A 25409-nucleotide genomic window follows, 5' to 3' on the forward strand; every position below is an offset into this window, starting at 1 on the left:
TTTCTCCTACCCACCAGTGGATCTGCCTTGTCCTTCATTATCACCCACACAGCCAATCATCACATTATAAGTCATTTATTCAGCAATTCTATACCTCAATTGCCTGTAGCTGCTGGACTAGGCCCTCATTGCTCCTGGAATAGAAGCCAGACCCCAGAACACAACAGCCTGTGGCCACAATGTCAGTGCCTATAACCGTTTCATCTGCCGCCGCTCCTGTCGGCGCTGTCGTTTCTCATTGTGTTCTGGTGCTGGAGTAGTACTGTCTGCCGTGAACCAGGGGCCCAGCACATTCACCCAGAGGAGATAAAGAGCCCGGCCTGGAGCCTGTGAAAGAAAATGTAGCTGAGGCCAGGTGCAGGAAATGAAAGAAGATGGTTAGATGCCCCCACACCCTTCTTGGAAGCCCCACACCCCACATACCAAAAGCCAGAAGGACCAGATGTAGAGGGAGAAGCAGCTGAGCACCTGCACAATGGCTGTCAGTAGGATCACATCCTTAAGGTGCCTATGGAGAAAGAATAGCAGCTGCAAAGGCCAAAGACAGTACACTAGCCCTAGCTCAGTTCCCTTCCATCTTCTGTGAGTTGCAGGGAGCTGTGGGTCTTGGGTCCAGCCCTGGGGCCGCTCACCTGGGCTGGCGTTGGGGGACACTCACTCTGCCATGCCCTGCTCCATGTTCAGGTCCATGCCACCATCCATCAAAGCCCCATCCTCTGAGAAGGATGCCCGTGCCATGGAGCTCATAGAGTGATAGCTGGCCCCATATACTACCAGACTGAAGACCAAGGCCATCTGCAGAACAAGAATAGTGATATCAAAGACCAATCACTGACTATTGGTTCCCATCCACTTCCCAGGAATCACTTACCCAGGCCCAAAATGAGGCAGATGAGTAGAAGATGACCAAGGTCACAAGACAGTAAATGGCCTGCAAGCAGACACAGAATCAAGCTGGGATCAAGAGAGAAAATGGGGGGGGGGGATAGTTGAGCACATGTTACAATGCGCCAAGGACTTGGGTTCGAGCCCCCAGTCCCCACCTATAGGGGGAAAGCTTTTTGAGTTGTGAAGCAATGCTGCAGGTATCTGTGTGTGTCTCTCTCCCTATCTCCCCCTTCTCTCTTGATTTCTGTCTCTATCCAATAAATAAAATATAGTAAAAATATAAAAGAAAGAAAACTAGGGGCCAGGCAGTGGCGCACCAAGTTAAGCACACATAGTACTAAGTGCAAGGACCCACACAAGGATCTGGGTATGAGCTCCCAGCTCCCCACCTGTAGCAAGAATGCTTCATAAGTGGCAAAGTAGGTTTGCACGCATCTACCTTCCTATCTGCCCCTCTCCTCTCAATCTCTCTGCCCTATTCAATAACATGGAAAAAATGGCCACCAAAAGCAGTGGACTTGTAGTGTAGGCACTGAGCCCCAGCAATAATCCTGGAGGGGGAAAAAAAAGATATAACTACATCATAGGCATTCCTCCACTCTGATCAAGACCTAGGCCAGGCCATGGAAAGAGATGGTCTCTTTTCTCTCTCTTTACCAGAATTCTGCTCAGCTTTGGCATATGGTGGTTGGGGGATTGAACCTGGGACCTTTTGTGTCTGAGGCATGACAGTCTTTTGGCATCATTATTATGCTATCTCCCTAGACTAGATTGTTTCTTACACAGTTTGGAAAAGATAGGATCTGCTTCCCTAGTTCTGAGTGCTCATATTCCTGAAAAAGTCAACCCAGGAAAAGAACCCCTGTGAATTTGGGATGAGAAAAGTTCTATGTTCATTTGGAACTCACCCTTATTTTATTCTGTTCCTACTACTATGTTCTCTCTATAACAGAATACCTTATTACATCTTTTTAATTGGAATTTTCTCTCAAGTTTTTATTTATTAATGTACAGAACCAGAGCACACTGAACTAGATTAAACTCAAGACCTTATGCTTGAGAGTCTAATATTTTATCCACAGCCCCACCTCCCAGAGCACCTGGAATTTTCTACTAGAGGCTTGAATGACACGAACACCACTGCCACCCCCCACCCGAGCCACCCAATAAACAGGCTGAGGACTATGGAACCACAGGTGGGCACAGGAAGAGGCAAGCACTTACATTGGCTCCCAATATGATTCGCAGGTAGAACTTCAGGGTCTCTCTGTTCTCTTCAAATATCTGCTTCTTCCCTCTTGTGCCCACTTTACCTTTAGGCTGCAGAGGTGGTGAGATGCTGTCAGAGCCCTCCAATATGTCTTCCTCAACCCTCCCCTACCAGTCTGGTTAACTATAAATTTCCATCTTCATCTAAATCAGGATCCCATGACGCTCAAACCTAGGATAATCGTTGGCAAATCCACTTCTGCTCCAGTCAATCCCATTTAGGGCTGACGCCATTTTTCCAGAATCCCAAACTACAATCGTTTATCTCCTAACTCCCCTAGGAAAGTCCAGGTTTGGGCTAACGACTTCTTCAGGCAGGAAGAACTCCTGAATGGAACTGAATGGTGCTTCCCTTTTTTTTTTTTTTTTTTTTTGCTGGAGTAATCCTGATCTGATGTAACGCCCACTCCCTCCGGCCCCTCATATTTCGGGCCCTCTCTTGTACTATTCGGTACTGACGTTCACCTTCCCCCCACCACCAGTTTTGGTAAAGTCCTGTCCCCCTCCACCTCTTCCCACGAGCCAGCCACTGGGTAGTGCCTCCCTCTGGCCAACCCGCCTCTTTTTAAGGCCTTCCACTGTCTGCATTCTCCTGGCTGTGGGAGCATTTCTCTGCTGTGGACATCGCCCTTCCCTCCTTACCGCCATAGTGAGATGCAAATGGCCAGCAGAGGAAACGAGGGAGAACTACAGAAACCGCAGTCAGTAGGTCCCACATCGGCAGCACAGGCACTTCCGGTGCAGGTGCTAGTCGTCAGCAACTGGGACGGAAGTGCGATGGTCTACTTCCTTCACAAAGCCCGCCCCTCCAGAAGGTCAGACTACACTTCCCAGAGATCATTGCGCGGGGGCGGAGGCGGCAGAGATGCCATGGCGGAGTCGCTGCCCCTGGAGGTGAGAGGAGGCTGCCCTTAGGCCTATCTCGGAACAGGCCCCGCCCTCGGGGTACCAGGCTGCGGGGAGGGCCTATCAGATAGTTTACCGGGTCCAGCCCATTTCATACAGAAATCACCCTGGATCTGAAGCTATGGGTAACGACCTCGCCTTTAGACCACTCTGTCCACTTATGTTGGGGCACCATCTTCTGCCTCCCATCAGTCCCAGGAGATGGCTGCTCTGTCACTTCCTTAGGATCCACCCTCTGCCTACCCATCTTCCTGGAGCTGGCCTTCCCTCCCCCTCCTTTCTGGAAGATAGCGACTCCATCACTTGGTTCTGGAAGGGGAACCGATCTTACTCCCATTGGCTGGTTGGGTCGCGGCTCAGTTCCCGCGCGCTAAGAGATGGTTGGGCCCTCGCGACACTGATTTCCTTCACCTTGGACAGCCCTACCCCCCCATGCCCTCAGCAGTTAGTGATGGCTACCCCCTGATCCAAAACCTCTCTACTGCCATATACCAGAGAGAAATAATATGTTTGTTCCCACCCAGTAGCCTCCTCCATCCCTTTTTCCCTCAAGAGTTGTCAGGCCCCTCCTGCTGCCCACGGGAACCTTTCCTCCATGGGCTCTGGAAAGGAACTGTTTGCCCTTAGCAAGAATAGGACTGTACTCATCCCTGTGGTGGCATTATTTTCCTCCTTTGATCCCAGGAATGCCCTATCATGTCTTTTGAGATGGGGCTCATAGAATGGCTACTGTTATCACTGCATCCTGTGCTTCCTCTAGAAAAGCCATCCTCCTCACTAAAAAAAAAAAAAAAGAAAGAAAGAAAGAAAGAAAAGGAATTGACCTCTCAGTGAGAACAAGTTTACTGCCCTCTCCCTTTGCTCCTTGGGTTTACTGCTGAGCCTCCCAAGACAAGATGACCACTGTTTTAACACAGCTCAGATGGGCTTTCCTAGCCTCCCTTGGGGTTGGGGACTTGATCAATCCTCAGTTCCCATCTCTTTCCCCTGCCCAGAATGTTGGTCTCCCTGTCATTTTCCCCTCAGTAAGGCTCTTCCTTGTCTGCTCACCCTTTTCTGAGTGAATCTTTGGTGAAAATAGAGATAGTGGCTGGGCTTTTTTTTTTTTTTTTTTGGCTTCTGTTTTTTGCCAGCCACTGGTGCTGTGGATTGAACCTGTGTCCTTGGAGTCTTAGGCATAAAAGCCTTTTTGCATAACTATTATGTTGTCTCCCCAGCCCTGTCCATTCTTAATTCAATCCAGTAAGTATTGACTGAGTACCTTCTGTATGTGAAAGATAAGAAATGAAGAAAAGAGGGAGTGGGGCGGTAGCACAGCGGGTTAAGTGCACGTGGCGCAAAGCAAGGACGGGCGTGAGGATCCCGGTTCAAGCCCCCGACTCCCCACCTAAAGGGGAGTCGCTTCACAGGCAGTGAAGCAGATCTGCAGGTGTCTATCTTTCTCTCCTCCTTTCTGTCTTCCCCTTCTCTCTCCATTTCTCTCTGTCCTATCCAACAAATGACGGCATCAATAACAACAATAATAACTACAATAAAAACAACAAGGGCAACAAAAGGGTATATATATATAGGTAGATAGATAAGAATAGACTAGTGAGATTAGATTTAAGGATGTGCATTTCAGGAAAGGTCCACATCAGCACAAAGGAACTAGGCATGCTGTTTGTTGGACAGTGAGGAGACTGGATTTGAGAAGCTATGGGATCAGAGATTCAGTCAGGTATAGGAGCCTGGTCGTACTCATTTAGGAGCAGAAACTTTGTCCTGAGGATATTGAGGCACTCTAAAGGTTATCATCACAAATGTGCTGAGACTGGGAGCTGTTTTTCAGGAAATTCATCCTGTGACAATTACAGAAGGATGAACATGGTAGGTTTGGAGGTGGGAAGGCTAAGTGAGTGATCGTGAATGGAATGGGATAATGATATGGGCTCCTGAGGTAGTAAAGTTTCAAGGATAGAAATATTAAGAACAGGGATTCGGGCGGTAGCTCAGCGGGTTAAGCGCACATGACACACAAAGTGCAAGGACTGGCTTAAGGATCCTGGTTCGAGCCCCCTGCTCCCCACCTGCAGGGGAGTCACTTCACAGGTGGTGAAGCAGGTCTGCAGGTGTCTATCTTTCTCTCCCCCTCTCTGTCTTCCCCTCCTCTCTCCATTTCTCTCTGTCCTATCCAACAACCACGACATCAATAACAATAATAACTACAACAACAATGAAAACAACAAGGGCAACAAAGGAAATAAATAAATAAATATTTTTAAAAATATATTAATAACAATGCAAGGATAGAAATATTAAGAACAATGACCCAGCAACTAGTCAGGAAACATCTACTAGGTATCAAGCATATCATATCTAATACATTTATATATATTACATGGATGTAACTTAATTCCTGCAAGATTACTATCTAGTTTTTTGGTAGGCTTTTTAGTATTTACTTTTTTTTTATATTTATTTTATTTATTTATTCCCTTTTGTTGCCCTTGTTGTTTTATTGTTGTTGTCATTGTTGGATAGGACAGAGAGAAAAAGAGAGAGGAGGGGAAGACAGAGAGGAGGAGAGAAAGATAGACACCTGCAGACCTGCTTCACCGCCTGTGAAGCAACTCCCCTGCAGGTGGGGAGCCGGGGTTCGAACTGGGATCCTTATGCCGGTCCTTGTGCTTTGCGCCACCTGCGCTTAACCCGCTGCGCTACAGCCCGACTCCCCTAGTATTTACATTTTATAGACATGGAAATCAGTTCTCAGGTACATTGCCTCAAGTCACACAGCCTGAAATAGTAAAATTAGAATTAATATAAATCTAAGTTATCCTGGCCTGAGACCTGCTTTACATGTTACGAGACCAACAGACCAAAGAGCATGAAGAATACAAAGTATTGTCAGTATTTTAAGCATGAATACTGTTGACATTGAAGCTCAAACACTGTAAAATTGGGAGAAGTTGCTTTTGACTTAGAATATGAATTTAATTGAGTTTAAGGTCATGGTAAAACGTGGGTGAAAAACCCTATGAATAGTTTTGCAATAATGAAAATAATACTTGGATGATAAAACAAAATGGGGGATATTGACTTGTTGATTATCCCTATGGAAGTATCTATTGAAGCCATGCCAATGGATGTATTATCTAAGAAACCAAGCCCAAGGAGATACAGAAGAATCCTGAAGCAGGACAGAGTGCTAAATGGAGCTCTAGAAAACAGTGTCACAGGAATCAGGAGGGAAGATTCCAGAAGGATAGTTAACATGAGATCCTTTTTGACCTTACAAGTGATTCTCTTCCCATTTCCTACAGTGTTTTCAACTTTCCCACCACAAGTGTCACAGAAAATAGGGGAGCAAGGATCTAAGTCTTTCAAGTTGAGTCTTGCTGGACTCTTACCACAAGAGGATGGAAGAAGAGTATAGTCCTAGAGCCTGTCATGCAGAAGAAAGGACTTCCTGAAGATCAGAAGAGGAGCTTCAGACTTGCTGTGTTCTTGATCCTATACAAAACACACTTCATACTGTTTAAATCTTACAGTAACCCATTTAAACTCAACACAGTTGCCATTTTGCCATTTTACAGATTAGGAAATAGAAGTCTGTTGATAGAATAAAGATGTGAATAAGATTTATTTAGTCCTGATACCTAGGCATCCTTTTTTTACTTTTAATTATGATTGGATAGAGACAGAGAAATCGAGAGGGGAAGGAGAGATAGAGAGGGAGAGTCAGAGTGACATCTGCAGCCCTGCTTCACCACTTGTGAAGCTTTCCCCCTGCAGGTGGGGACCAGGGGCTTGAACCTAGTCCTTGCGCACTATAATGTGTGTGCTTAACCAGGTGTGGCACTGCCTGCCCCCCTTTTTTTTAGCTAAACTGGACAGGAAATTTCACTTGTTTTTATTTATTTTTGCCTCCAGGTTTATAGCTGGGGCTCAGTGCCTACACCACAAATCCACTGCTCTTACAAGCTATTTTTCCCTTTTTTGTTGCCCTTGTTGTTACGATTTTTGTCATTGCTGTTGGATAGGACAGAGAGAAATTGAGAGAGGATGGGGAAGACAGAGAGGGGAAGAGAAAGATAGACACCTGCAGACCTGCTTCACTGCTTGTGAAGCGACTCCCCTGTAGGTGGGGAGCTGGGGGCTTGAACGGGGATCTTTAAGCCGGTCCTTGTGCTTTGCGTCATGTGCGCTTAACCTGCTGCACTATTACCTGACCCCCCTTATTTTTATTTTTATTTATTTGTTATTGAATAGAGACAGACAAAAATTGAGAAGGGAGGGGATGAGACAGACACCTGCAGCCCTACTTCACCACTCACGAAGTTTTTCTCCTGCAAGTAGAGACCAGGAGCTTGAACCAGGTCCTTGCACATTGTAACATGTGTGCTTGACCAGATGTGCCACTGCCTGGCCCCAATATTTCACATTATTTTATTTTTTATTATCTTTATTTATTGGATAGAGACAGCCAGAAATTGAGAGGAAGGGAAAGATAGAGATATAGAGAGACAGAGACACCTGCAGCACTTGTGAAGCTTTCCCCCTTGCTGGTGGGGACTGAGGGCTTAAACCCTGGACCTTGCACATTGTAACTTGTGCACTCAACCAGATGCACCACTTCCCAGCCCTCAAATTTTACTTTTTAGAAATTTTTTTTCCTCTCATTTTTTCATAGAGGCAGAGAGAGAGAGAAAGATACCACAACACTAAAACATTCTTGAATTCATTGGGGGCTGGGCTCAAACCTGAGCCATGTATAGTCAAAACAATACACAACCCAAGTGAGCTATTTTTCCAGCAAGCCCATATTTTTATTTTTTAAAGAGATTTATTGCACAATACCCAGGTTTGAACACAGCCCCTACAACAATGGAGGAAGTTTCTACACTTGGTGCCTTTTCCTCTGTGTCTGTCTCTCTTTTTATCTGAAAAAGTCAGCCAGGATGGTGATGACAAAAGAGAAAGTTATATATTTTTTAAAAAACTAGTTCTTTTTTATTTTTTATCTTTATTTATTGGATAGAGACAGGCAGAAATTTAGAGGGAAGGGGGAGATAGGGAGAGAGATAGACACCTGCAGCATTGCTTCACCACTCATAAAGCTTTCCTCCTGCAGGTAGGGGCTGGGGGCTTGAACCTGGGTCTTTGCACATTATAAGATGTGCACTCAACATAGTGTGCTACCACCCAGCCCTGGAGAAAATTATTGAGAAAAAGGGAGAGAGAGAGGACAAAGCATTTCTTTTTTTTTTTTTAACAAGACAAGAATATTTTATTTTTCGGATACATATATCTTTTTTATTATTTTTTTTTATTTAAGAAAGGATTAATTAACAAAACCATAGGGTAGGAGGGGTACAACTCCACACAATTCCCACCACCCAATCTCCATATCCCACCCCCTCCCCTGATAGCTTTCCCACTCTCTTATGCACTTTTCCTGTTGAACAAATACTTAAGAAGATCATTATAAAATGGCTCTGTACAGATGCTCATGCCCTAGATCCTTCCTTTTTTTTTTTTCTTTTCTGATTCTTTTTTATTGGGGAATTGATGTTTTACATTCAACAGTAAGTGCAATAGTTTGTACATGCATAACATTCCCCTGTTTCCCATATAACAATACAACCCCCACTAGGTCCTCTGAATCCTTCATGGACCTATATTCTCCCCACCCACCCACCCCTTGGTGCGATACGCCAATTCCATTTCAGGTTCTACTTCTGTTTTCTTTTCTGATCTTGTTTTTCAACTTCTTCCTGAGAGTGAGATCATCCCATATTCATCCTTCTGTTTCTGACTTATTTCACTCAACATGATTTTTTCAAGGTCCATCCAAGATTGGCTGAAAACGGTGAAGTCACCATTTTTTACAGCTGAGTAGTATTCCATTGTGTATATAGACCACAACTTGCTCAGCCACTCATCTGTTGTTGGACACCTGGGTTGCTTCCAGGTTTTGGCTATTACAAATTGTGCTGCCAAGAATATATGTGTGTTGGATGGATGTGTTGGGTTCCTTAGGATATATCCCCAGGAGAGGAATTGCAGGATCATAGGGTAGGTCCATTTCTAGCCTTCTGAGAGTTCTCCAGACTGTTCTCCACAGAGGTTGGACCAATTGACATTCCCACCAGCAGTGTAGAAGGGTTCCTTTGACCCCACACCCTTTCCAGCATTTGCTGCTATTACCTTTTTTGATGTATGACATTTTCACAGGAGTGAAGTGGTATCTCACTGTTGTCTTTATGTGCATTTCTCTGACAATCAGAGACTTGGAGCATTTTTTCATATCTTTCTCAGCCTTTTGGATCTCTTCTGTGGTGAATATTCTATCCATGTCCTCCCCCCCCCCCATTTTTGGATGGGGTTATTAGTTGTCTTGTTGTTGAGTTTGGCAAGCTCTTTATATACTTTGATTATTAGCTGCTTGTCTGATGTATGGCATGTAAAGATCTTCTCCCATTCTGTGAGGGGTCTCTTGGTTTGGGTAGTAGTTTCTTTAGCTATGCAGAAGCTTTTTAATTTAATGTAGTCCCATAGGTTTATACTTTGCCTTAGTCTTCTTTGTAATTGGATTCATTTCATTGAAGATGTCTTTAAATGTATGCAGAAAAGAGCTCTGCCAATATTTTCTTCTAAGTATCTGATAGTTTGTGGTCTAACATCCAAGTCCTTGATCCACTTGGAATTTACTTTTGTGTTTGGTGAAATACAGTGGTTCAGTTTCATTCTTCTGCATGTTTCAACCCATTGTTTCCAACACCATTTGTTGAAGAGACTCTGGTTTCCCCATTTAATAGTCTGAGCCTCTTTGTCAAAGATTAGATGTCCATAGGTGTGGGGGGAGGACAAAGCATTTCTATGGCATATGTGATGGGGAAGCTCAAATTCAGGACTTAACACTTGCAAGTCCTATGCTTTACCACTACACTATCTCCTGGGCAAAAGGAAGTTTGATATATTAATTAACACACACTTGCACTAGAAAAACATATTCAGGAAAGCTTTGTTTTCACGGAGTATGCCCTGGAGTCTGGCAAGGGCAAGTGAAGACTGGAGGTTAGGGCATCAGAAAATAGAATCCCTGTCTTCTTCAGAGAACTATGATATCAGCTAAAGAAGATTCCAAAGGATACCAGCTCTAATAGTCCTCAATGCCCTGTCTTTTTCCTTCAGATGCTCACATATATTCTGAGCTTTCTGCCTCTACCAGATCAGAAAGAGGCCTCCCTCGTGAATCGGGCTTGGTACTATGCAGCTCAGAATGCCTTTCGGGAGGTAAGATGCCCACCCTCACCCTGGCCCATTCCCACCATCTCTTCCATTAGGTTGCTCCTGACCCTGCTCATGCATCATCCACCATTCATGCATATGTATTCTACATAGACACTTTTTTTTTTTTTTTTTTTTACCAGAGCAGTGCTCAGCTCTGGCTTATGGTGGGGGGATTGAACCTAGGACTTTTGGAGCCTCAGGGATGAGAGTCTCTTTGTATAACCATTATGCTATCTACTCCCATCTGACATACATCTGTTACATTCACACATACTCAGCCTTGGGTGCAGCACTGGGACTGAGTCTACAAATGAGTAAGACAGTCCCTTCCCCTGAGCAGCATGTAGTCCAGTGACAGAAAGAGACAAGTGTATTAGTGGACATGATATTGTGTGCTCAGCGCTGTGACATCAAAATACAAGTGTGCAGGGGCCATGGAGGCCATCCACAGGAGACCACCAGCAGCAGGGTCTCAAGTAGGATAGGATGCAGTCTGGTCATCCAGGACTGGATACAGCATCATAGGTAGAGACACCAAAGTGTGAAATAGTTCTGGAAACAACCACATAAATTCCATATAAGTAGAATTTCAACGTGTTTGGAAGAAGAGCTGGAAGATGTGCTAGGCAGCATAGCTGGAGCTTTGTCCTGATTACCATCATGGAGCTTTCAGTGTATTGAGGCAAGGGAGTGACATGGTATGATTTGTGTCTTAGAATTCTGCAGTGCAGATACTCTGGAAAGGGTGCATTGAAGTGTGAGGAGACAGCCGGGCTAGGAGGTGAATGCAGACATCTGTGCTAATTTGAAAGGCAAGCAAAAGAGCTCTTTATTTTAATTATGACTTCCTTGATATTACTGAGGTTGAACAGCTTTCCTCATTAGCTGATTTATGTTTCTCTGTTGTTTATTCATGTCATTTTAATTATTAGGGTCTTCGTAGTCTTTGTATCCATTTGTATGATTTTTTTGATATATTAAAGAGATGAATCATTTACATAATTGTTGAATCTGTTTCTAGTGTATTTACCTTTCATTTGATTTCAAGATATGTACTGATAAGATATAGAGGTTACATTTCTATTGTTGATTCCAAACATTCTTTTTTATTTCCTCCACTTAAAAAAAACTGAGATTCTTCATCTCTTCAGAGATTTGATAAATATACATTTTTTTGCCTTCTTAATAGATTTCATTTTTAGATCATATTTAGGTTCACAGAAAAATTATTTCTTCTATGGCATGATTTTTAATTATATTAATTTTTGTAACTGCTGACATTTTTATTTGTGCTATGAGGTCATAAGCTAAACTGATTAATTTTCATAGTCCAAATACCATGTCCAATATGTTTCATCTTTTGCTCCCTTACTGCTCCCTTATCCCATATTAAATACACGTGTAGACATAGAATCTGCCATTGGGTTATCTATCCAGTGTCACTGTGTTTATTGTCAAAAGGAATTTGTTGAAAATTTGAAGTGTGAGATACTAGATGTCAAAATCCAGTTTGTATTGGATTTCTGGATGAAGCATTCAAGAGAAGCGTCTAGATAGTAAATATAGACTTGAATATCATTTAAAAATGGATAGAAATTGAAGGCATGGGTCTAAGTAATTTCCCTGAAGGAAAGCATGAAAAGCTATAGGTACAGAAGGCCACAGCAGATATCAGATAGCCCAGGGCAGGGCAGCAGTAGAGGACATGGAAAGGGAAAGGCACCAACAAGACAGCAAAGGAGATCCCAGCCAGAGGAAGGCACAGAAGTCACAGGCAGATAGTATTTAAAGTACTGAGTGACTCACTAACAGTGTTAAACCCCACAAAAAGTCCAGAAAATAAAGAGCAGATAGTTTCCATGATGTTTGGCATTCATGGAAATTACCAATGACTTCAGAAACATTGACACCTGAGGGGAAAAGCCAGGTGGGTTCAAGAGTCAGTGAGAGGAGAAAGAGAATATAAAATGTGACCTCACAGGAGTTGGGCGGTAGCGCTGTGGGTTAAGCGCAGGTGATGCAAAGCCTTACTGGCATAAGGATCCCGGTTCTAGCCCCCAGATCCCTACTTGTGGGGTAGTCACTTCACAAGCAATAAAGCAGGTCTACAGGTGTCTACATAAATAAATAAAAAAATATTTTTTAAAAAAGTGACCTCACTGGCAAGAAACTTAATCAGGAAAGGAAGGAAATAAACTCAGCAGTAGTGAGATATTGAAGTAAATTTGATGAAAAAACTTTTAATTGTGTGTCAACTGTGTTCATTTATTTTTTTAATTATTTATTTATTCTCTTTTGCTGCCCTTGTTTTATTGTTGTAGTTATTATTGTTGTTGTTGTCATCGTTGTTGGATAGGACAGAGAGAAATGGAGAGAGGAGGGGAAGACAGAGAGGGGGAGAGAAAAATAGACACCTGCAGACCTGCTTCACCACCTGTGAAGCGACTCCCCTGCAGGTGGGGAGCCGGGGGCTCGAACCGGGATCCTTACGCCGGTCCTTGCACTTTGCACCTCCTGCGCTTAACCTGCTGCACTACCACCTGACTCCCGTTCCTTTATTTTTTTTTAAAGATTATTCATTTATTGTGTTCTGTAGATGGTGCAGTAGATATGGCATTGGACTCTCAAATATGAGGTCCCGAGTTCAGTTCCCAGCAGCACATGTACCAGAATGATATCTGGTTCCTTCTCTCTCCTCCTGTCTTTCTCATAAATCAATAAAACCTTTAAAATATATTATTTAAGAACCAAACATCTCTCTGGTACATGTGCTGCCAGGGACCAAACTCAGAACCTCATACTTGAGAGTCTAATTTTTTTTAAATATTTATTTATTCCTTTTGTTGCCCTTGTTGTTTTATTGTTGTAGTTATTATTATTGTTATTGATGTCATCACTGCTGGATAGGATAGAGAGAAATGGAGAGAGGAGGGGAAGATAGAGAGGGGGAGAGAAAGATAGACACCTGCAGACCTGCTTCACCGCTTGTGAAGCGACTCCCCTGCAGGTGGGGAGCTGGGGGCTCGAACCGGGATTCTTATGCTGGTCCTTGAGCTGCCTCTGCGCTACCGCCTGGCTCCCGAGAGTCTTAATTCTTTATCCATTGCACTACCTCTCAGACCACAGTCAACTATGTTTATATACTGGAAGGAGTCACTAGAGAAAGGGTGAGAAAGGGGAGGAATGGTGAGTGTGACCTGAGGTGATGGCAGACAGGCTTCAGCTCACAAAGCTTGGTCATTTTTCCTCAGGAAGTAGTAGGGTGGAGATGACAGTATATTATTGCTAAGGAAGTTCCTCAGAGGCTAGTTTGTCCTTAATGGAGTAAGAAGAGGGGTAGACCCAGGATCTTAGCAGAGAGAGACGGAAAATTCACAGGGCCAGGTGGTAGTATACCTGGTAGAGTACACGCATCACCATGCACAAGAACCTGAGTCCAAGCCCCTGGTCTCCACATGCAGGGGGTGGGGGGGCTTCATAAGTGGTAGAATAGTGCTACAGGTGTCTCTCTCTCTCTCCCTCTTTACTTCTCCCTCTCCTCAATTTCTCTTTGTCTCTATGAGTAAAAAAATAAAGTAAGAATATTCAAAGGGCAAAAAGATGAAAAGTTACCAGAGACAAAGAGACCTTGCTCAGTCAGATGTTGCTGCCTCGCATTTGTGCTGGGTCTAGATATGAACCTGGGGAGGACACAGCCCCCAGCTGGCAGTGAGAGAGTGACAGTACAAGCCACAAAACACGTAGCACGCTGCACTCAGAGTCTTGTGAAGCAGACCAAGAATGCAGGGGAAAACAATCAGACAAGGCTTCACAGAGAAAAGGCTGCTTGGGCTATCTCAAGAAAGGAATAAACATTTGCTAAATAAACAAAAGTGGGAGTAGGTGAGGGGTGAGACATTCTGCCGCCAGCACCAAATGGGAAAAGCAGCTGGGCAAAGGCATAACAGCGGGAGACAATAGGCAGAAGCTGGTGGTTCCAGAGCCAAGTCAGGAATGATGGATGGACTGAAGGAGAAGACAGGCTTTCAACACAGGGCTCATGCTCAGCCTATATGCAGCACCATCAGAGGATTTGGAGTGGTCAGATTTATTATATGTAAGGCTCACATTTCTTTCTTTTTAAATTTTATTTTATTTTATCTTTTATTATTATTATTTACCATAGCACTGCTCAGCTCTGGTTTATGGTGGTTTAGGGACAGATCCTTTGACTTTAGAGCCTCAGGCTTCAGGGTCTCTTTGCATAATCATTATGCTATGGTGAGGGGGATATAGGAGAGGAACAAAGAGACACCTGCAGCACTGCATCACCACTGGTGAAGCTTCCCCCTGGAGGTGGAAACCAATGGCTTGAACCTGGGTTCTTGCACACTGTAATATGAGCACTTTACCAGGTGTGCCACCACCTGGCCCATTCTTTCTTTTGTTTTCTCGCTTGCTTGTTTTAATGAGAGAGAGACAGAGACAGAGAGAGACCCGCCAGAGCACTGCTCAGCTCTGGCTTATGGTGGTGCTGGGGTTTGAATCCGGGGCCTCAGAGCCTCAGGCATGAGTCTTTTTTGCATAATCATTATGCTGTCTCCCTGGCCCCTTTTCGCCCTTTTTGATCTCTTTTTTTTCTTCCTTCCTTCCTTTTCTTTCTTTTTCTTTCTCTCTTCCTTCCTTCCTTCCTTCCTTTCTTTCTTTCTCTCTTCCTTCCTCTTTTCCCGTTTCTCTCACTCTCTACTGGAGAACATGTTGATTTACAAGGCTTGTTGTCACAGGGGTGCAACTTCCTATCTCCCCATCTTAGGTGTTAGCACACCTCCAACTTGGTATCTTCCTTTCCCATAATGAAGGGGGGGGAAGATAGAGGGAGAGAGAGAGAAGGGGCCAGATGGTGGCACACTTGGCTGAGCACGTTGCAGTGTGCAAGGACCCAGGTTTGAGCCCCTGTCCCCACCTGCAGGGAGCTCATTTGCAAGTGCCCTGGGTCCCCACTCCCATTTATTTGTTCTCTCCCTTCCCTTCCTTCCCTCCTTCCTTCCTTCATTTCTTTCTTTCCCTTTTTTTAATTTTCCTTTTTTAAATTATCTTTATTTATTGGATAGAGACAGTCAGAAATCAAGAGGGAAGGGGGAGACAGAAAGGAAGAGAGACAGATACCTACAGCCCTGCTTCACCACTCACAAAGCTTTCCCTCTGCAGGTGGGGACCAGGGGCTTGAACCTGGGTCCTTGCGCATTGTAACCTGTGCACTCAACCAGCTGCACCACCACCTGGTCCTTTTTTCAGATATATATGATAAAGACAGAAACTGAGGGGGGCCAGTGGTAGAGAGGGAGAGAGAGGGGCCAGGCGGTGGCACACTGGGTTAAGCACACAGTACGAAGCACAAGGACCTGTGCAAGGATTCCTGTTCAAGCCCCTATTTACCCACCTACTGTAGGGGGGCTGCTTCACAAGCAGTGAAGCAGGTCTGCAGGTGCCTGTCTTTCTCTTTAAATTTTTTAAAATTATCTTTATCGGATAGAGACAGTAAGAAATTGAGATGGAAGGGGGAAGTAGAGGGGAAGAGAGGCACCTGCAGCCCTGCTTCCCTTGTAAAGCTTTCCCCCTGCAGATGGGGACGAGGGCTCAAACCTGGGTCCTTACACATTGTAACATGTTTGCTCAACCAGGTGTGCCACCACCTGGCCCCTTTCCTTTCTCCCTCTCTATCTTCTCCTCCCTCTCAATTTCTCTCTGTCTTATCCAATAAAATGGAAAAAATGGCCTCCAGGAGCAGTGGATTCATAGTGCCGACACCTCGACCCCCAGCAATAACCCTGGAGGCAAAAAAAAAGCTTAAAGAGAAGGAGAGACACCTGCAGCACTGTTTCACCACTTGTAAAGATCCCCCCAGGCTTGAACCTGAGTCCTTGTGCACTCTATAATGTGTGTACTATACCAGGTGCTCCACTGCCTAGCTCCTTCTTTAAAAAATTTTTTTATTCTCTTTATTTATTTATTTAAAAAATTATTTTTATTCTGTTTATTTATTTATTAAAAATTATTTTATTCTATTTATTTATTTATTTATTTATTGGATAGAGACAGCCAGAAGTTGAGAGGAAGGGGGAGATAGAGGAGAAGAGAAACAGAGAGACACCTGAAGCTCTGCTTCACCACTTGCAAAGCTTTCCTTCTACAAGTGGGGACCAGGGGCTCCAACCCAGGACTTTGTGCATTGTGTAACATGTGCACTCAACCAGGTATGCTACCAGCCAGGCCCCTTTCTATTCCTTTTTTTTTTAAGATTTTATTTATTTTATTTTTTATTTTTTGCCTCCAGGGTTATTGCTGGGGCACGGTGCCTGCACCATGAATCCACTGCTTCTGGAGGCCTTTTTTTTCCCCCTTTAGTTCCTCTTGTTGTTGTAGCCTTGTTGTGGTTATTAATGTTGTTGATGTTATTTGTTGTTGGATAGGACAGAGAGAAATGGAGAGAGGAGGGGAAGACAGAGAGAGAGAGAGAAAGACACCTGCAGACCTGCTTCACTGCCTGTGAAGCAACTCCCCTGCAGGTAGGGAGCTGATGGCTCAAACCAGGATCCTTATGCCAGTCCTTGCACTTTGTGCCACGTGCGCTTAACCCGCTGTGCTACCGCCCGACCCCCCAAGATTTTATTTATTTATTAATGACAAAGATAGCAGGAGAGAGAGAAAGAACCAGATGTCACTCTGGTACATGTGTTTCCAAGGATTAAACTTAGGACCTCCTGCTTGAGAGTCCAATGCTTTATCCACTGTGCCACCTCTTGGACCACTCTATTCCTTTTTATAAGAGCATTACTCAGCTCTGGTTTATGGTGGTTCCAGGGATTGAACTTCAGGCCTCAAATTTGTTGTATAACTGCTATGCTCCCTGGCATGACTCTTCTCTGCCCTTTACATCTCCTCCATCTCCTTTCATCTCCTCCATCATCTCCATCTTGAATCTGCTCCAATAGACCAAAAGTAAGATTTCACCCTATATTTTTCTTTTTAATTTATTTTATGGGGTTGGGTAGACTGCATAATGATTATGCAGAAAAACTTTCTTGCCTGAGGCTCAAATGCCCCAGGTTCAAGCCCCAGCACCACCAGAAGAAGCCAGAGCTGAGCAAGGCTCTGGTATCTCTCTCTCTCTCTCTCTCTTTCTCTTTGTATCCCTTTCATTAGAATAAATAAAATACAAAAAATTATAGGCTGGAGAGATACCTTACCAGGTAGGGCACATACCTTGTCATGTTCATGATGTTCATGGGCTTCAAGCCGTGGCACTGCATAGGGAGTGGCACAGTACTAAAAGAAGCTCCAGTATTATGGTCTCTCTCTCTCTGTCTCTCCTCTCTCTCTCTGTCTCCCCTTCTCTGAATAGAGAAGTGGCATAAGAGCCTAGCTCTGAAAAAAAAATAAATAAATAAAAACAAAATGTGTTAGCTTTAGATTATATTCCTGTACTAGCAGATAAAGGCTGTTTATCAGATGGCTTCTCAAGTCTGTACACAATCTTAGCTTAGAGCTTCACTAAGTACAAAAAAATTCTGACCTCTCAGTTAAGGGACATCTGTCATCTTTAACAGGTTTAGGACATTTCCCAAATGATCTTGCATTGACTCTTAAGATGGTAGCATTAGGGAGTTAGCTGGTCCCTCTGTACATGGGCCTGTTGAAGCTGCAGTGTGTATAACCTGACAGTTTGCCTTGGGCTTCTAGAAAGATCTTCCTAGGGCTTGAGAAGATAGTTTCCTACACTGGGGTCAAAGTCCATAACCTAGGTGCCCTGTTTCTTTCTGCCTGCTACTTTGCAGGCAGAATGATAAATATTCTTAAAAGTCTGCTTGGGGGCGGGTAGCACAGCAGGTTAAGCACACGTGGCACAAGGATCCCAGTTCGAGCCCTCAGCTCTCCACCTGCGCGGGGGTCGCTTCACAGGAGGTGGAACAAGTCTATAGGTGTCCATCTCTCACTCCCCCTCTGTCTTCCCCTCCTCTCTCAATTTCTCTCTGTCCTATGCAATAACAACAATAACAATAATAATAACAACCAGGGCAGCAAAAAAAAAAAAGGGGGGGTAGGGGAAATGGCCTCCAGGAGCAGTGGATTCATAGTGTTGGCACCGAGCCCCAGCGATAACCCTGGAGGCAAAAATAAATAAATAAATAAATAAAAGTCAATAAATAGTCTTCTGGGATCCTGTATTTTGTTTCCAGGCTAGACTGCTAGTATGACAGCTGAGAGGGTGCCTCTCTCTATGAAGAAAAATCAGTGGGGAGCAGGAGGGAGTCTCAGAAAAATTTCCCCCACCAGGGTTATCACTGAATCAATTACTCCTGGCAGCCATTTTTCCTTTTTAGAATTTTTTATTGTGACAGAGAGAAGTTGAGAGATGAGGGGAAGATAGAGAGGGAAAGAGACAGAGAGACACCTATAACACTGCTTTACCACTTGTGAAGCTTTCCCCTTGCAGGTGGGGACTGAGAGTTTGAACCCAGGTCCTTGTGTATGGTACTGTGTGCACTCAACTGAGTATACCACCGCTCAGCCCCGAGGCAGTCTGAACTCTCACCACCACCACCACCCTCCTCCATAGGTTGGAAGTCTTTCAGGTCAGGCCCTGCCCCTTCATTGAGTAGCTCTTGCTGCCACCTTCAGCCCGAGCTGACTGCCAGTGCCCTCCCTTTGCTGCCCATCTGCTTCCTTCAGAGGCATCAGTGGCAGGGCACAGCCTTCAGGCCACTAAGGCTCAGGAGGGAAGGGAAAGAAGGAAGGCCCAATGCTCCTGGAGTTGGGAACATGAGGGGTAGGGGTGCCAACAGGAGGGAGCAAGTGACTGATGGGAGCAGTGCTACCTTGCCAACAGCAATCAGCACCACTGCACTTCCATCATCAGACTAACTGGTCCATAATGCAGGCCTTGGAATGACTGGGGGCATGCTTTATTTTTCCTTCCTAATCTTTTCATCACTTTTCCCATCCTCATCCACAGGGATCTTCCCTAGCTCTCTTTAATTTTAAGTGAGGGACTCAGACTCTCTCAGGAGTCCCCAAGATGCTAGTGTCCATGAGAGAAGCGGTCTCATCTACAGCTACCACGTTCCAAGAATGGGATTTGGAAAGGGAACCTGGTTTGAGCCCTGATTCCTGTGGAAACAGCCGTGAACTATCTCCACCTCTTACTACACACTCTTTCCCACAATGACAGCCATAGCGGCTGCTGTTCTCTGGAGCAGAAACCAGACTGTTTTCTCTACACCTGGAATGAGATCCATGTGGCTTCCTGGGAGAATCTCATTGATAAGTATCTTGTAAGAGTTTATATCATGTCATTTCTAACTTTGTGATTCTCCTTTGATGATGTTCTGTTATACACACAGGGAACATTTAACTCATTCTTGTGGTCATTGATGAGACAGGTTGTATGAGGAGCTTGCTTTTTCTGCAGCAGGATCAGGCTGGTAAACTGAAAGCCGAGCTTTCTTTAAGTGCACTTGTCTGTAACTCAGGCAGCCATCAGAGGTAGAGAAATCAGACTAGGGGCAGGGTAGATAGCATAATGGTTATGCTGACAAACTCTCATGCCTGAGGCTCCAAAGTCCCAGGTTCAATCTCCTGTGCTACCATAAAAAAAGAGCTGAGCAGTGCCCTGGTTAAAAGAGAGAGAGAGATAGAGAAACCAGACTAGGATTTTAGAAGCCAAGCCCTCTTTTCCCTTCCCCCACAAAGCTGCATCAACTTTCCTTTGGCTTCCTCTGGCCAAATTCCTATGAATAGGAAAATTCCTATGAAAACTGGGGGTACCAAAATTTCTACGCCAATCAGCCTATTCCCACAACCTGGCTAACCTCCTGACTCCACCCCACTCCAATTGTACTCTCTGTTCCTCTAAATAGGACCAGCTTATCTTCCTCTGCAGCTCTGAGATTCACTGTTACTGCCTGCAGCAAAGGGTTTTCCTTCCTTACCAAAATAGACCCTCTAGGGATCACAGACACACCCTTAACTCTACAGTCTGTGGGGCCACGTGTGCTAGCAGGAATGTGTGCACATGCACCTTTTCAATGACAGACAAGATCTGTTTTTGCAAACATGCATGTGGCTGAGACAGAGGCCACTGGGGGACCTGGGCTGCCCTGCCCACTCCTGGGTCATAGGGAATTGTGGTGAGTGACAACTGCTTTGCTTCTTACCCACTCCACACCTGTGAGGGCTATTTATATCTCTAAGAAAGTGTGTAGGGGGGAGGCTGTTGCTTAGCTTAATGCTGAGCTCTGGTCTCTGGGTCTCAGGGCCATGGTCTGAAAATCCAGAAGGTTGGGTTCCAGCATACTTGCTTCTTCTATCCTCTGAGGGTTTCACATGGTCTCCCCCAGGCCACCCTCCAGCTCTCCCCTTACTTTAGCCCCATCCCATAAGCATCTGCTCCTATCCATCACTAACCTCTTGTCCTTCTCTCATTGTCATTCCCTTTGAATTCCAGTGTAACTTGTGCTCCTAGCTCCCACTTAAAACTGGCATCCCCTTCAACCACACATCACAGTAGGGTCTGTCCCTCCCTCCCTTGCCCGTGGAAGATCATTCTCAACCTGCCCTCAACCTCTGGCCAGTAACTTGCCACCAGCCCCAATGCCCAGCACTCTGTGAGGTCAGAAGGTTAATCCCAGGCTTCCTGTTGCCTCTTAGGCAAATGTGCGGTACAACATTCCTGTGTCCTCTGCCTCCCTTCCGGGCATCAAGAACCTGGGCCGTAGGGGCATCTCCCATGTCAGCCTGACCAACCTGGATGGCTCACCAGCTTCACACCAGGTGCTACAGTTCATTGCCTACCACTTGGGCCCAAACCTGCAGAGCTTGTGCCTCAGTGAATGTTGCCCCACAGAGGCCTCCTTCGTGGCCCTGATCCTGGGCTGCCCAGCTCTCCGAATCCTTGACCTCAGTGGCTGCAACAGCCTCTTTACATCAGGCACACTGCTTTCTCAGCCAGAGATTGCACAGCGGGTCCAACAGGCACTGAGCAGACTCCAGGAGCTCAACCTGGGTGGCCTTCGGGACCTGGTCGACCTGAGCTTCAACCGGCTTAGTAGCTGTGCCCCTCACCTGCAGCACCTCTCCTTGGCCTTCTGCCAACTCACCTTTGAACAAGGCCCAACCCATGGCTCCATCTCCCCCAGCGGGTCCTCCCCCTCCCAACTCTCCTTCAACAATCTGCTGAAATTTGTGAGGGAGCGGGCTGGAAGGCTCCAGTCCCTGAACTTGAGCGGCACTGATTTGCCACCACAGGCCCTGCAGGCCTTGTCTCAGGTGGCCGGGCTGCGGCTGCAGAAGCTGAGCCTGCACAACTGCCGGGACCTCTCCACAGAGGCTGTGGCTGCCCTTTGCCGCCAGCAATCAGGCCTGACCTCTCTGGACCTCAGTGGCTGCTCAGAACTGGCTGACGAAGCTCTCTTGGCTGTGTGCCGGGGCTTACGGCGCCTGCAGCACCTGGGCCTGAGGAAACTGCAGCGACTAACAGATGCAGGATGCACAGCTTTGGGGGCCCTGCGGGAGCTGCAGAGCCTTGACATGGGTGAGTGCTGTCTGGTGAGTGGGCAGGAACTGGCCCAGGCCCTGAGTTCTGTACATGGAGCTCCACCACCAATGACCTCCCTCATCCTGGCTTACTGCTCCTCACTCAAGGTGAGCAGACTCTCCCTTCCTCACCAGGATGGGTGTCCAAGAATAGTCCCCCTGTATGTGTGTGTGTGTCCCCATCCAAGTATTTCAAACTGTGCTTGGGACAATCTGGGAGAGAATGCTGACATCTGCACCTCTTGTAGTTGTCTCTACTATGGGTCCAGGTCAGAGGATCCAGAGACCATGGTGGCTTTGTGCACAAGGTGACATGCACCTCAAATGTCTAGGGTCGGTGATACCTGCAATCTGGGGAGAGCAGTGGGGAGAGCAGTGAGGAGGCAGGGAATGCTAGTGAAAGATGACAGGAGCAAGGGCTTGGGGGAAGGGGAAGTGAGGTCACACAGGAGAGGGTGTTGGGGCAAAGCCTGGTAGGGCAGGCAGTGTGATGTGGGAGCAGTGGGTGGTCACTCTCTGCTGAAGCCAGTTCCTTCAATAGAGGTCAACTCTGTCCCTATCGTTAGTGGATTGTTCCTTCAGCCAATCATGTGAGCAGGGACCCCCCCCCCCAACCTAACCTGCTTCCCACTAGTCTCCTTTCCACCACGCAACTTCATTACCACTGTCTCAGCTGCACTTTCTGGGACTCATGTTCTTGTAGTCTCTCTCTACACACCAACTTCCTCTACTGCTTAGCTCCTGCTCCGCCCACCGACCATGTCTGCTCCCAGCAGGTGGCAGCCCCTACTGTGACCTCACAGTTCTGCTTTAAGTTCTCAAGAGAGCATATTTGGTTGGCTCAGCTAGGGTTGGTTGGGTGTCTGTCACTGGCCCAGTAAACTGTTGTCAGAGGACTACCTCAGTCACCTCTTTAGGAGGAACTGGAAGCACCACAGAAATTCCCACCTGCATCCTTCACACCCCAACCAATCTAGGCGTTTATCCTCCAACAAACTCCTCTTGATGTCCTGCTGGCAAACCCCATAGTTCACCCCATCTACTGTGCCCTTTGACCAGTGCAGGGAACATGTCACTCCCATCCATGAACCCTCTGAAAACTTTCTACTTACTGTAGGGCTGGAGCCTTGGGCAGAACCCTCTTAGGGACACAAAAGCACCTCTCCACTGCCCTTGCTTTTTACTTCTTTTCTAGGACACCTCAATGCAATCCCTGATCCCAGCACTGGGCCTAAGCCTCAGGGTGCTAGACTTATCCTCCTGTATGGCTCTCACCAGCCAGACCTTGCAGGCCATCTGCACCTGCCTCACCCACCTCTCAGTTCTGCGTCTGGCTTGGTGCAAGAAGCTCCATGACTGGGGACTTCTGGGATTGGAGGAACCACGTGAGGAGACTGCACAGGGGCCCCAGGTGAGAGATCTTGGTCATGGAAGGTAGAGGGGTCCTTGGGCTCACTGCTTCCCTGCCCTTCCTGAGTCTCTAGAAACATTTAAGGGGCCAATGCAGGGGCTTCTTCTGCAGCCACACCAAAAGCTGGAACATCAGATCCCCATCGAAGCTTTGCAGCCACAAGGCTCCTCCTTGCTCATGCTGCAGTCCCTGCAGGAGCTGGACCTCACTGCCTGTAGCAAGCTCACTGATGCCAGTCTAGCCAAGGTGTGTAAGGCTGGGAATCCTGGGCTATAGCCAGGGGGTCAGGCAACCCATTTGACTTGGGGAAAGTTTATTGGGTTTCTTTTCTCATTAGCTTCTCCTGCCTACAGCGAGTCCTTTTACTGGGTGGGAGAAGGGGGCTTAGAAGATTCTGGGCCCTAGATGCCAGCCATAGTAGGCTCCCCAACCCTCCTTGCAGGTGCTCCAGTTCCCCCAACTGAGACAACTGTCACTGAGCTTGCTGCCATCACTCACAGACAAGGGCTTGTTGGCTGTGGCCCGGGGCTGCCCTAGTCTAGAACACTTGACACTGAGTCATTGCAACCTCATCAGCAATGAGGGCTGGGCCCAGGCAGCCAGCTCCTGGCCAAGGCTCCAGCACCTCAACCTGTCCAGCTGCAGCTGGCTCACAGAACAGTGAGTGTGTGATGACACCAAAGTGTAGGGTAGGGCCGGGGCTACACACTGGATCACACACTGATCCAGCTGCCCTCTGCAGAACACTGGATGCCATTGGGCAGATGTGCAAGCAGCTCCGGATGCTCGATGTAGCTATGTGCCCCGGTATCAACATGGCTGCGGTCAGGCGCTTCCAAGTCCAGCTGCCCCAGGTGACCTGCATCCAGTCCCGCTTCGTGGGAGGAGCTGACCTGATCTTTACCCTCTGAGGTAACCAGCACTTTGGCTCCCCCTCTGTTGCCTCCATAGCCCAGGTCCTGCTTCCCTTTGTTACATACCCCTAAACCCTTCTCCTAAGCTTCCCCCCAAAAAAAACGGAAGTAGGAATAATTCAGGGCAGCCCAAGGGGCTTCCAGTGTGTCAGTCCCACAACCAAGGGGGCAGCCTCTTTCCACCTCTATCTCACTGCAACAGGCCCCTGAAAATGCCAGCTCCTGCTCTTCAAGTTGACTGTAGTTCAAACGCCAGGCCCACAGATGGACTGTCCCCTCCTCACACAGGCCTGTGCTACCACCTTGTTCCCCAGAGGAGCTCTGCCCACTTCTTACCAACAGATTTTTTGCAAGTCAAGCCACAAACTTTGTTGTAAACCCAAGCAAGATTAAAAATTCCAGATTGTACCTCCTGGTCAGAAATTCTCAGACTCCCCTTCCCCACCTTAGTGGAAGCAACCTGGCCTAGCCTAGGGGTGATGTGGAGGGACCCCCAGAGGCACCTGGACAACATCCTCACCTGGCTCAAAGGCCCACAGGTACCCATAGCAGGCCTTAGTTTCTTTCTCACCAGGTGGGGAACTCCAGAGAAGACTGCTTCTGCTCCTCATGGACTCTGGCCTGTCTTGTGTCCTATACCATGTCTATGTTCCTGCCTGGCATTATAATGAGGACTTCTTGCACTGAATTCTTTTCAAAATCAGCTAGATCCTCTCACTGGTGTGGGAAATGTCTTTTGGAATCTTGAGTTTGCTCTTCAGCATAAAGCACACCCAGCTCTGTCTCACACCCTGTGTGCCTCGCACCAGAACATCCCCAAGTCCAGTGAGGTCAGGCCAAGCAGGGCTAAAGATTCAGCAGGTGGAGCTTCGACTATCAGGAGCCTTCAGGAGTCATGGCTGTCATACAAGGCACTTGTTAACATTGCTCAGGAAGTGGCCATTTGGGACAGTCCCTCCTACACTGCTATTTCTCCATCTCCTGGTTGATAGTCCCAACCCTCCCCTGGCTGACACCCAGATCACAAGCCATCCCCCACCCTGCAAGGCAAACCTGTCTCACTCTTCTATAGAACAACAGCCCCTCAAGTGCCCAGTATGTGGGCCTGGCCTTCTTCTTCTAGCGTTTGCCCTTCTTCCGTAGCCAGTCAACAGCGTCAGGTTGAGCCTGAT

General features: G+C 46.6%; 2 protein-coding genes across 5 annotated transcripts; one reads left to right on the forward strand and one right to left on the reverse strand.

Annotated features, from left to right (window-relative positions):
• Nucleotides 1-59: 59 nt before the first annotated feature.
• On the reverse strand, nt 60-2914 carry TMEM208 (transmembrane protein 208). The gene is made up of 6 exons (XM_007517783.3): nt 2800-2914; nt 2113-2208; nt 872-931; nt 659-795; nt 424-508; nt 60-327 (listed from the first exon to the last, which is right to left on the reverse strand). The coding sequence occupies exons 1-6, from the start codon at nt 2803-2805 to the stop codon at nt 190-192; spliced, it is 522 nt and encodes a 173-aa protein (XP_007517845.1). The 5' UTR covers nt 2806-2914; the 3' UTR covers nt 60-189.
• Nucleotides 2806-25293, forward strand: LOC103108806 (Leucine-rich repeat-containing protein 29). Of its 4 annotated transcripts, none has more exons than XM_060185364.1 (8): nt 2806-3051; nt 10243-10344; nt 21028-22020; nt 23108-23297; nt 23397-23569; nt 23766-23983; nt 24066-24235; nt 24688-25293. In XM_060185364.1, exons 1-7 carry the CDS (start codon nt 2812-2814, stop codon nt 24232-24234), a joined length of 2085 nt encoding a protein of 694 aa, XP_060041347.1. In that variant the 5' UTR covers nt 2806-2811; the 3' UTR covers nt 24235; nt 24688-25293. The 4 variants fall into 4 exon arrangements, with proteins under 4 accessions (XP_060041347.1, XP_060041346.1, XP_060041348.1 ...); XM_060185363.1 differs by lacking the exon at nt 24688-25293 and adding an exon at nt 24526-24645; XM_060185365.1 differs by lacking the exon at nt 24688-25293 and having other exon boundaries at nt 23108-23323; nt 23435-23569; nt 24066-24645.
• Nucleotides 25294-25409: the final 116 nt, after the last annotated feature.

The sequence above is a fragment of the Erinaceus europaeus genome, chromosome 2, assembly GCF_950295315.1.
Source record: "Erinaceus europaeus chromosome 2, mEriEur2.1, whole genome shotgun sequence".
NCBI lineage: Eukaryota > Metazoa > Chordata > Mammalia > Eulipotyphla > Erinaceidae > Erinaceus > Erinaceus europaeus.

Excerpts from the sequence above, each read along its gene's own strand:
- LOC103108806 (XM_060185364.1), top strand. The coding sequence starts at position 2,812 with ATGCAAATGGCCAGCAGAGGAAACGAGGGAGAACTACAGAAACCGCAG. Across the intron at positions 10,345-21,027 it reads CTCAGAATGCCTTTCGGGAG|GCAAATGTGCGGTACAACAT; the intron begins GTAAGATGCCCA and ends GTTGCCTCTTAG. Across the intron at positions 23,570-23,765 it reads CTGATGCCAGTCTAGCCAAG|GTGCTCCAGTTCCCCCAACT; the intron begins GTGTGTAAGGCT and ends CCCTCCTTGCAG.
- TMEM208 (XM_007517783.3), bottom strand. Across the intron at positions 509-658 it reads ATGGAGCAGGGCATGGCAGA|GCACCTTAAGGATGTGATCC; the intron begins GTGAGTGTCCCC and ends CTTTCTCCATAG. Across the intron at positions 328-423 it reads TCTGGTCCTTCTGGCTTTTG|GCTCCAGGCCGGGCTCTTTA; the intron begins GTATGTGGGGTG and ends TTTCTTTCACAG.